The 11,642-nt window shown below is 33.3% G+C and overlaps 1 protein-coding gene across 1 annotated transcript in view; it reads left to right on the forward strand.

The window, feature by feature from the left end:
* LOC103261089 (lipopolysaccharide-responsive and beige-like anchor protein) overlaps positions 1-4,778 on the forward strand; it is a gene marked incomplete at both ends in the record, with an annotated part of 464,304 nt that extends 459,526 nt beyond the window's left edge. Inside the window, 2 exons of the mRNA XM_008058703.1 lie at positions 1,961-2,078; positions 4,676-4,778. Coding sequence (XP_008056894.1) covers positions 1,961-2,078; positions 4,676-4,778 — 221 coding nt within the window. The remainder of the gene's footprint in view (positions 1-1,960; positions 2,079-4,675) is intronic.
* Positions 4,779-11,642: the final 6,864 nt, after the last annotated feature.

Below are 11,642 nucleotides of genomic sequence, written 5' to 3' on the forward strand. Positions count from 1 at the left end.
ATTCAAAATCTTTGCTCCAAAAGAACTCAGATTCTAGTGTTCTGGTGCTGAAGAGGCAATCGACAAGCAAGCAAATATCACAAATGCAGGCAGTGATAAGCATTATGAAGAAATTCTGATGAGTTTGGCATGGGATGAACTTGAGCTGGTAATGGAGAAAGTGGGGCTTAGATTCTGTGACTTCCCTGAGGAGGTGACATAAGAGCAGAAATCTAAATGGGAGAATGAGCCAACCATGTGGAGATTTGAGAGAACATTCCCGGCAGAGGGGAAAACAAGGTCTTGAGGTAAAATGAGGTGGGATCAAGAGTTCTAGATGTAAGTCTTTGTAGGCAGTTATAAAGAGTTTAGGAGTTTACTTGTAATTGGAAGTCACTGGGTGGTATTAAATACAGAAACGATATAAACTGATTTATATTAAATTTTTTTTTGGTGGGAGTGTTGCTTTGATCATAGAAGACTCCAGAAGTAAGAATAGGAGACTAAACGTGAGGCCTCTGCAGACACTGAGGGCTTGGACCACTTGACTGTGTCTCTGGTCATGGTGAAAGGGATACATGCAGTATCTGCTTTCAGAATTCTTGAGAGTAATATTAGTACTTTTGCCTGTCTTTTCCTGTTCATTTTTGTTGATTTTACTTAACGCAGGTATTGGTTCTATTACTGAATTAGTAGGATTTCTCTGTCACTGTTTTTAAAACTGAAAGCATAATTGGTTGTCTTATCCTTTCAACATTTTTCTTTTCAAAAAACACTACACCTCAGAGTTGTACCCTTCTTTCAATTACTAGATTCTATAGTATCATAAAAAGGATGATTTTTGTAGAAAAATTGAAATACATACTTACTGAATTAAATAAGATCCCCCCTCCAAAAAGAAACTGCCTTGAAGAATGTAGATTTGTTTGCAATTAGGATTTGGAAAATGGAAATGAGTTTAAAAAAAAAAAAAAGAACTTTGTAAAGGGATTAATTCATCCTATTCATTATTTTTCTTCTCTTTGTTCATCCCATCTTTATTCATACAATGCAATATCATAACCAAGTATTGTTTCATTTACATTTTTAATGGGGATTACCTTTAAGACTATATCTTAATTTTTAACTTAATTTGCTTTCATAGCTTTTCATCAGGTTTGATAGCGAGTGTATCTCATTTATTGATATTATGTATAGTACTGGTGTAGAGAAATGCTAAATCTGGTTTTCCTTTAACATTTCCATAATTAAGCTTTTGAAATGAACTTTTTGAAAAACAAAACTTGAATAACAAAGCAACAAAGTGGCTTACGACTAAAGACAGGATTACTTTGAATTGGCAAAGCATTTTAAGCAACTGTGTCTGTCACATGAGATGACAAGAATTGTAACAAGTTACTCTGACAACCACGTACTCCACAGAGAGATTATGCTGAGTTCATTTGCAGGTTTGTGTTTAGCCTTAGCTGACAAAATGATACTTAACCTCTTATACAGTGAGTTTTTGTGCTTTTGAATGAGTGACTGTTGCCTTAACAGTCACCTTAAAAGTGTCATTTTTTAAAAGTTTTGAACTTATTTATATAATTTAATCCATGTAAGAAGTACTACTGGGCAAATTATAATCATGTGAATTTGAATTGTGTATGTTTATAAGCATATGTCACTTTTTTTTAGATTGTCCATATTTTTAGGCTTTATCTGAACATTTTCCTAATATTGTTTAAAAGTCAGTCAATAAATGATAAAACATTTTATTTCCTGAGAAGCAATAGATTGCATCATTGTTTTTGAGGACCTTTGCCTTTTCCATAAATTACAATCCATTTTCTTAATCTCTCCAAATAATTTCAATAACCATTAAATACTTTAATTTAGAAAATATTTCTCTTAATAGGGTCTTTTCTGTTTTATTTGGGGAAATAAACAACAATAAAAATCTGGTATTGTCACTTACTTGGGATTATTTTTTCCTCACTAGATCCTGGCATATACAGAAGGACTGCATGGAAAATGGCTATTCACAGAGATACGATCAATCTTTTCTCGTCGTTATCTTTTGCAAAATACAGCCCTGGAAATCTTTATGGCAAACAGAGGTAATATGTTACAGAAATGCATTGTTACAGAGCTAACTTTCGTCTCAAGATTTCATGTTTGGATATACCATGTTGTCTTAAATAGCGTTTTGAAGTCTACCCTCTGCCCTACTGACCTCTTTTTTTGTACTGCATACATCTTCATTGTATTTTTCCTCATTGATCGTTTGTAGAATCATTTGTAGTTCTTTTGTTTTTCTGGCCACATAAGAAATTGGTGCAAGGCTTTATAAATATGGGGAATGCATAACCATTTAATCAGTTTTGGAAGAGTTTTGATGTCCTTGAGATTGTTTAATGCTTCAAGTCCTTCTGGAGGGTTGTTGCATTAGGGCAGTGGAGAGGATGATCATATGATTCAAACATTTATTCTTTCATCTAATATATTGTTTTTATAAAGGAGCTATGAGAAAATGGTACTGAACTGTCTTGGTTGCTTTGTATTAACATCATTCTTAAAAGTTGAACTAAAATTTAATTTGCGGGTTTAGAATTGTACTGGTTGAAATCCATTAAAACAAGAAGGGGAGACAAGTTGAACTTGGAGGAAAAGCATCATTTGGTATGAGTGGTGGCATACAATGGTGTGTGTATATATATATTTTTATATATATGTATATACATATGTATAAAACCTTCTGATATATATACCATTTTATATATATATATATATATACACACACACATTTTATATACCATTGTGCATATGTGTGTGTGTGTGTGTGTGTGTATGTATATATATAAAAACCTGATTTATTGTACATACTCCTTGTACATACTTGGGTTGGGGTTTCTTATTCTTTCTGTCATCTATAAGTTTCTATCTAAAAAATCTACATGTAACTGCATCTATTTCATGTATACATTTAGTTTTCCCTTAAGAAAGTATGTGTCTTTATGGAATTCAAGTTTCTTTAAGGAAAGATGTTTTTCCCTTTCCTATTTGGTCTCCTCCCCCTACATACCTTTTTCCTAGTGTAAACATTATTCTTCTAGGCAAATAATCAAATGAATGTTTCACACTTTAGTTCAGTCTGCAGTCTTGCTATCCCAAGGGGGTTTCCATCCTACAATATTTATTACTTGTACATCCTCATTCATTTTCCTTCTTTGAAATTGCTTATGCATGCTTGCTTTTGTATCTGTGTTTTTCTGTTTCCTTTTTCTCATGGCCATGATCATTTGCCATAACCTATGGTGGTTTTTCCTTCAGTTTTTTCAACTATGTTCAGTGTAACAGTGTAACAGTAGATATTTAAGGAAGGCTTATTTAAAGGAAGTATGTATGTGTGTGTGCGTGTGTGTGTGTGTGTGTGTGCGCGTGCATGTGTAACTGATCATTTACTAAGCACCTACAGCATATTCAACTTTATTAAATATTTACCTATGAGGTAAATATTTACCTGTAAGGTTCTGGTGATGCCAGTGTCAAAAAGCTGCAGCAACACTGATAATTTATTTACTTATTTTTGACTTCAAGTATTTTTTTTCAGACCAGGTAGAAAAGAAGGGTCATCTTCTAGATGAGCACTTGTAGGTTACCTACGGTTCTGATATTGAAGTTAACATATAATTAAGAATTCAAGACTGACCAATTGGCTATCTTCCAAATTCTCTCTCATAATTTTATGATTTTAGTTTCATGTTTTCAAAGATGAATAATAATTTATAGATGAATTCCATATATGAAAAGTTATATGCTAAATATGTTTATATATTGACATGTACTTCTTGATATTCTCACGTATGTGTAATTATTTCAATAGAAGTGATCAGAAAGCATTTAAATGTTATTATTAGCCATAGAGGAAAAATTTTCCTTCAGGCAACACATCTTTCTAGATTCTACGTATGAAATGTAAACATATGAACCTTGTAAGTAAATGTTTTAAAAGTTTTTGGTGTTATATTGTTAACTGTGGAACCTAAAATTTTGAACAGTTGTCTCTAGAAATTCATAGAGGTATATTTGAGTTGCAAAGATACAACTTTGTAAATTCAAAGTTGTAATTTCATGTCACACAATCTTAGTTTCTCTGTTTCATGTCATGTTAATGTAGTAACTGTTAGAAATCCTGATGGTTTTAGAGAAAGAACTTCCTATGGTAAAGGAATTTATAAGTGAAATGAATATCACCTCTGGCATATTAATGCTAAAACTTAATATACCACTATAATAAAAGGAATACAGGCTGAGTGCAGTGGCTCATGCCTGTAATCTCAGCACTTAAGGAGGTCCAGGCGAGAGGACTGCTTGAGTCCAGGAGGTTGAGACCACCCTGGGCAACATAACAAGACTGCATCTCTACAAAGAAATAAAAATATTAGGTGGGCATGGTGGTGTTTGCCTCTAGTCCAGCTTCTGTGGGCTGAGGTGGAAGGATCACCTGAGCCTAGGAGATCAAGGCTGCTTTGAACTGTGATCATGCCACTGCACCAACATTGCGACTCCGACTTAAAAAAAAAAAAAGGAATATTTTAAGAATTGCATTTAATAGATACCTTAATTAAGAATAAATATTTTTTCTGAGCAAGAAGTTAGTTTTCCAGAAGAGTAATCATATTGTGTTCTAATTTTTAAATATTATTTGTCATAGTTGCTGTAATGTTCAACTTCCCAGACCCTGCGACAGTAAAGAAAGTAGTTAACTATCTACCTCGTGTTGGCATTGGAACGAGTTTTGGATTGCCTCAAACCAGGTACTCTTTTATAGGAGAAAAACATGGAAAATAATCTGTTAATATTTTTGTTTCTTAATCTATATTAATATATGTATTTGTACCATTAATCTGTATTAATGTTCTTAGTTATTTAGAAATGTATGATCTTTTGTTTTATGTTTCATAGTAAATAATGGTTATTAGTGTATTAAGTTTTATTTCGAGTAAACTAAATTGTAATATAGTGTTTTTCTTGAATATAGTACAGTGTCCAGAGAGTATATACTTGTCAAATAATAATTAAGTAAAAGATTTCCTAATCTTTCCCCATACCAAGATAAAGGTATTTTGCAAGATATACGTTTGATCTTTTTGATGGAAAATTTAAATGTTAACATTTTAGGAACTATATAGGTACTTTTTTTTTTTTCTTTTTTAAGAAAGGTAGACTTATTAAAGAGAAGATATGCTATGAAGGGCACAGTGGGCAGGGCAGCAGCAAGAATGTCTACTGTCTACAGCCAGATACTGTCTTTTTAAATTAAGTATTTGTGTGTGTGCACATACCTTTATTCAAGTTAGGAAGGGTTCCCTCATGCTTTTGATTTCGCTTTTAAAATATATATGTATTACAGTGTGATGTCACTATATTCTCACCCCAAAGACCAAAACACGAAGGAGAGACATTGCCAAGTGTTAGATTAGATGTGGAACCACTAGAAGTCTCATACACTACTGCTGGGGAATGTAAACTGGTTCTGCTATTTAGGAAAACACTTTAGAAATACTGAATTCAACAGGACACAGGAATGCCCTAGGATACAATTTATTCCTAGGAATAGGTTCAACAGAAATACACATATATGTTCACCAAAAAGTATGTACAAAATGTTCATATTAGCATTATTTATGATAGCCTCAAACTAAAAACAACCCGATCCAGTCAACAAAAGAATGGATAAACAAATTGTGGTATAATTGTTCAGTGAAATATACAGCAATGAAATTGAATGAACTATTGCTGCATGCAGCAACATGGATGAATTAAGCAAAGAAAGCCAGAACAGATGATTCTTTTTACATAACATTCAAAAACAGTTAGAATTAATCTCTAATGTTAGTTGTCAGTATACCAAGTTATTTTTAATGAGTGATAGTTTTTGAGTGGGTACACAGGAGGACTTCTGGAATGCTGCTTGTGATCTATTTCTTGACCGAGTTGATGGTTGCCCAGGTTTATGTATTTAATAAAAGTTCATTAAACTTAATCACTTAAGATTTATACACTTTTATGTTACAGTAAAATAAATGGTTTTTGAAAAATTATCCTTAATTTTACTCTATAAAAATAACCACTGTTGTTTTTTATGTTGGAAATTTTTTTTATTCCTAAAACTTTAAAAAGCACAATTGGAATAATTTGCAGCCAGAGTTTTTACTTATGTCTTTTTCACTTAATAGACCCTGAGTATTTTATCATGTCATTAAAAAAATTTAAAAACAAACAAAGCCCAAAGTTAGCAGAAAGAAGGAAATAATAATGACAGAATAGAAATAAGTAGAATAAAGACTAAAAAAAAAAAAGATCAATAAAACTAAGAGGTGGTTTTTTTTTAAAGCTAAACAAAATTGACACATCTTTAGCTAGACTAAGAAAAAAAGAGAAGACTCAAATACCTAAAATCAGAAATGAAAGGTGAGGTATTACAGCTGATACAACAGAAATACAAATGATCATAAGAGACTACTCTAAACAATTACATACCAGCAAATTGGATATCCTAGAAGAAATGAATAAATTTCTAGACACACATTCTACTAAGAGTGAATCATGAACAACTAGAAAACATGAACAGACTAATAATGAGAAAGAAAACGAATCAGTAACAAAATGTCTCCCATCCAAGAAAAGCCCAGAAACACCCCAGGCGTCACTGCTGCACTCTACCAAACATTTCAAGAAATAATACAAATCCTTCTCAAACTCTTTCAAAAACTGAAGAAAAGGAAAGACTTCCAAACTCATTATTATGAGACCAGCATTTCCCTGTTAACAAAGTCAGACAAGGACATTGTAAAACAATAAAATTATAGGCCAATATCTCTGATGAATATAGCTACAAAAATCCCCAGTAAAAGGCTAGCAAACTGAATTCAGCCACGTATCAAAAGAATAATTTACAATGATCTAGTGGGACTGATTTCAGGATTGCAAGGATGGACTAATACATGTAAATCTATAAATGTAGTATTCCACATTCACAGAATGAAGGTTAAGAATCATATAGTCATCTCAATAGTTGCTGAAAGTATTTGACAAAATTCAATTCTTTTATGATAAAAAAAAAAAACTCCCAACAAATTAGGTATAGAAGTAATGTACCTCAGCACAATATATGGCAAGGTGATATGGCAAGGTCACAAATTACATCTACTTAGTGGTGAAATGTTGAGAGCTTTTCTTTTAAGAGCAGGAACAAGACAAAGATGCTCACTCTTAACACTTTTTTATTCAACATAGTATTATAGGTCCCAGACAGAGCAACATGGCAAGGGGGGAAAAAAAGGCATCCAAATTGAAAAGGAAGAAGTTTAGTTGTCTGTATTTGCAGATAACATGATCTTATATGTAGAAAATTCTAACGACCTCATCAAAAAATTCTTAAAACTAATAAATGAATTCAGGAAAGTCATAAGATATAATATAAACATACAAACATCAGTAGCATTGCTATATACTGACAGTGAACTATCTGAAACAGAAATCAAGAGATAAATCCCATTTATAATAGCTACTAAATAAATAAAATAACAATAAACGTAACTAGGGAAGTTAAGAGCTGTACACTGAAAACTGTAAAATGTTAATAAAAGAAATTAAAGAAATCACTAATAAATAATTTAATAATGAAAAATGAGTAAATTTTAATCCCATGCACAGCCAGAATTAAAGTTATTAAACTGTTCATTCTGCCTAAAGCAATCTACAAATTCAGTGCAGTCCCTATCAAAATTTCAATGACATATTTTACAGAAATCTTAACATTTTTATGGAATCATGAAAGACCTCAAATAGCCAAAGCAATCTTGGGCATAAAGAACAAATATGTAGGTATCATGCTGTCTTGCTTCAAATATACTACAAAGCTGTAGTAATCAAAACAGCATGGTATTGGCATAAAAACAGAGATGTAGACCAATGGAACCAATTAGAGAGTCCAGAAGTAAATCCACACATTTACAGTCAATTGATTTTTAGACAAAGGTTCTAAGAACACACAGTGGAGAGAGGACAGTGTCCTCAATAAACAGTGTTGGGACAACTGGATATTTACATGAAAGTATACCCTTACCTGATACCATATACAAAAACCAACTCAAATGAATTAAATACTTAAATTTTACACTTGCCACTGTAAAACCATTAGAAGAAAACATAGGGGGAAAGCTACATGACATTGATCTGGGTAATGATTTTTTTGTATATGAATCCCAAAGCACAGAAAACTAAAGCAAAAGTAGACAAAATGGTATTATATCAAGTTAAAAAGCTTCTGCATAGCCACAGAAAGAGTCAACAGAGTGAAGAGGCAGCCTGTGGAATAAGAAAAAATATTTGCAAACCATACATCTGATAAAGGTCTATTATCTGAAACATATAAGGAACTCGAACAACTCAATAGTAAGAAAATAAATAATCTGACTTAAAAATGGGCAAAATATATGAATAGACATTTATCAAAAGAAGACATAACAGGTGGTCAGCAGGTATTTAAAAAATGCTGAAAATTACTAATCATCAGAAAAGTGCAAATTAAAACTACCGTGAAGTATCATCTCACACCTATTAGAATGACCTTTATAGAAAAGATGAGGGATAACAGGTATTGGCAAGGATGTGGAAAAAAGGGAACCATGCGTCCTGCTGGTGGGAAAGTAAATAGTGCAGCTACTTATGGGACACAGTATCAAGACTCCGGAAAAAACTGAACTACTACATGATCCAGCAGTCCCACTTCTGGGTATTCCTCTCACAGAAATGAAAACAGTATATCAAAGAGGTATCTGCACTTCCATGTGCATTGCAGCATTACTCCCAATAGCCAAAATACAGAATCAACCTAAGGGCCTATCAGCAGGTTATGGTTAAAGCAAATGAGGTGTATACACACAGTGGAATACCATTCAGTTTTAAAAGAGAAACCATCCTGTGTTATGCAACAACATGGATGAGCCTGGAGGACATTATGCTAAGTGAAATAAACCATACACAGAAAGACAGGTACTGTATAATCTCACGTATGGAATCTAAAAAAAGTTGAACTCAGAAGTAGAGAGTAGAATGGTGGCTACTAGGGGCTGGGAAGGTGGGGGTGGGAATGTTGAGGAGATGTTGGTCCAAGGATACAAAATATTTTAAGTCGAAGACTACCTTTAACATACTGGCTGGATAACAGTGGTTACTATAGTTAATAACAGTGTATTACAATCTTGAAAATTACTGAGAGAAAAGATTTTAAGCATTCTAATTACAAAAAGTATAAGTATAAGAAGCAATTCATATGTTAATTAGACCAAATTAGCCATTTCACAATGTATACAAGAGAAAAAAAACCATAATTTTTATTGGTTGCAAGTAGTGAGAAATAAGAATATATCATAATTGAGTAGTTCCCCTCATTGGTGAAGATTTGCTTTATTTTTTGTTACTATAAAATTTACTATAAAAATTCTGTGGTATATTATTATATTTTCAATTTCAATTTTTATGTTCGATGACATATTTATAAAAGTATTAAAAATATTGTGCTACCTTGAATTACTAGTTGCATAAACAGTATTATTTAAAGGAAAAGAGGCCGGATTTGGTGGCTCAGCCTGTAATCCCGTGCTTTGGGAGGCCGAGGTGAGTGGATAGCCTGAGTCCGCGGGTTCGAGACCCACCTGGGCAACTTGGCGAGACCTCATCTCTACAATAAATCAAAAAATTAGCCAGGCGTGGTAGTGCGCGCCTGTAGTTCCGGCTACTTGGAAGGCTGAGGCGGAAGGATTGCCGGAGCCCCCAGCAGGTCGAGGCTGCAGTGGCCAGGAGCGGCCACTGCACTCCAGCCTGGGCGACAGAGTGAGACTCCAACTCAAAAAAATAAAAAAAATAAAAATAAAGGAAAAGAGAGAGTAAAATTAGAATAAAAAAGCAATACTCGAGAACCTAATTTTTTTTCTTTTTTAATAGGTAAGTTTCATTAGTTTTATTGAGGTATAATTGACAAATAAAAATTATATTTAAGGCATACCATGTGATGATTTTATATATGTATACATTGTGGTAAAGTGATTACCATAATCAAGTTAGTTAACAAGTCTGTCACCTCACTTAGTTACATGTGTGTGGGGTGAGAAGAACACTTAAGTTCTCTCTTAGCAAATTTTAAGCAAACAATTTAATATTAAAGTATAATAATATAGATTATAATATTAATTTAATATTAAATTATAGTCACCATGAATACATTAGATTCCCAGTAGTTACTCATCTATAACTAAAAGTTTTTGCACATTGACTACCATTTCCCCATTTCCCCCACCCTGCAGCCCCTGGCAACCAAGAAACCTACTTTAACTGTAAAGACATGGATAAGTTAAAGGATAAGGAAAAAGCAAACTCCATGTAAACATGACTTTTTTTTACAAAACCAGTCTCATAGCCACATCATTACTGTATTACTTTTCTAAGGCTATCATAACACAAACCAGTGGCTTAAACAATAGAAGTATACTCATGGTTTTTGAGGTTAATAGTCCAAAATCAAGTTTACACCAGTGTGGCTTCCTTCTGAGGACTATGAGGGAAAGATCTCCTCCAGGCCTTTCTCCTTGTGTTGTGAATGCCTGGCATCTCCTTTTGTCTCTTCATATTGTCTTTCCTCTGTGTATGTCTCTGTCCAAATTTACCAAGGGACACCAGTCATATTTGATTAGGGCCTACCCTAGTGACTTCATTTTAACTTGATTACCTCTTTAAGTACCCTATCTCCAAATAAGGTTACATTCTGAGGTATTGGGGTTAGGACTTCAGCATAGGAATTTTAGGGAGACGTACTTGAACCCATAACAATTACCAAACAATGAAGAACATTGTCAGAGTGATGTATCATAATGATAAAAGACCCAGTTCATCAAGAAGACGGTTGTAAATTTTACATAGATTTAGTAATATAACTTCAGCATTTATAAAACAGAAATGGGTAAAATTGGAATGAAATATAGACCTCTCCTTATTCTGTCAGTAATTGAGAGAAAGGTAGATGAAAAATCAGTAACTATTGGAAATTGAAACATTATTAACCAACCTGATCTGTGTCACGTGTATAAAACATTCCAAGCAACTGCACAATATACATTCATTTTAAGTACACATAAAACATTCATCAGATTGACCATATTCTTAGCTCTAAAATTTAGAAGGAGTGAAATTTCTGATCCCAAAGGATTTGACCAGAAATCAGTTACTGAAAGGTTTCTGGAAAATCCCTGACTGTTTAGAAGTTAACGTGCTTCTACATAAACATTCGCCAAAGATGAATTTACAAGAGATACTAGAAAAGATTCTGTATTAAATGAAAGTGTCACAGCCATTGAAGAATTTTAGCTGAAGCTAAGTAAATACTTAGTATAAAAGTTTTAGCATTAAATGACTTTACTTGAAAAGAAGGTGGCTACTTGGAAGCCTGAGGCAGAGCGCCTAGCCCAGCAGGTTGAGGCTGCGGTGGCTGTGAGCATTTTCACTGCACTCCAGCCTGAGCAACAAGAATGAGAATCCAACTCACTCTTTTTTTTTTTCTTTTTTTTTTGAGTTAGAGTTTCACACTGTCGCCCAGAGTGGAGTGCAGTGGCCACTCCCGG

Source organism: Carlito syrichta, unplaced genomic scaffold (genome assembly GCF_000164805.1).
Source record: "Carlito syrichta isolate Samal-C Ts95f unplaced genomic scaffold, Tarsius_syrichta-2.0.1 Scaffold303603, whole genome shotgun sequence".
Taxonomy (NCBI): domain Eukaryota; kingdom Metazoa; phylum Chordata; class Mammalia; order Primates; family Tarsiidae; genus Carlito; species Carlito syrichta.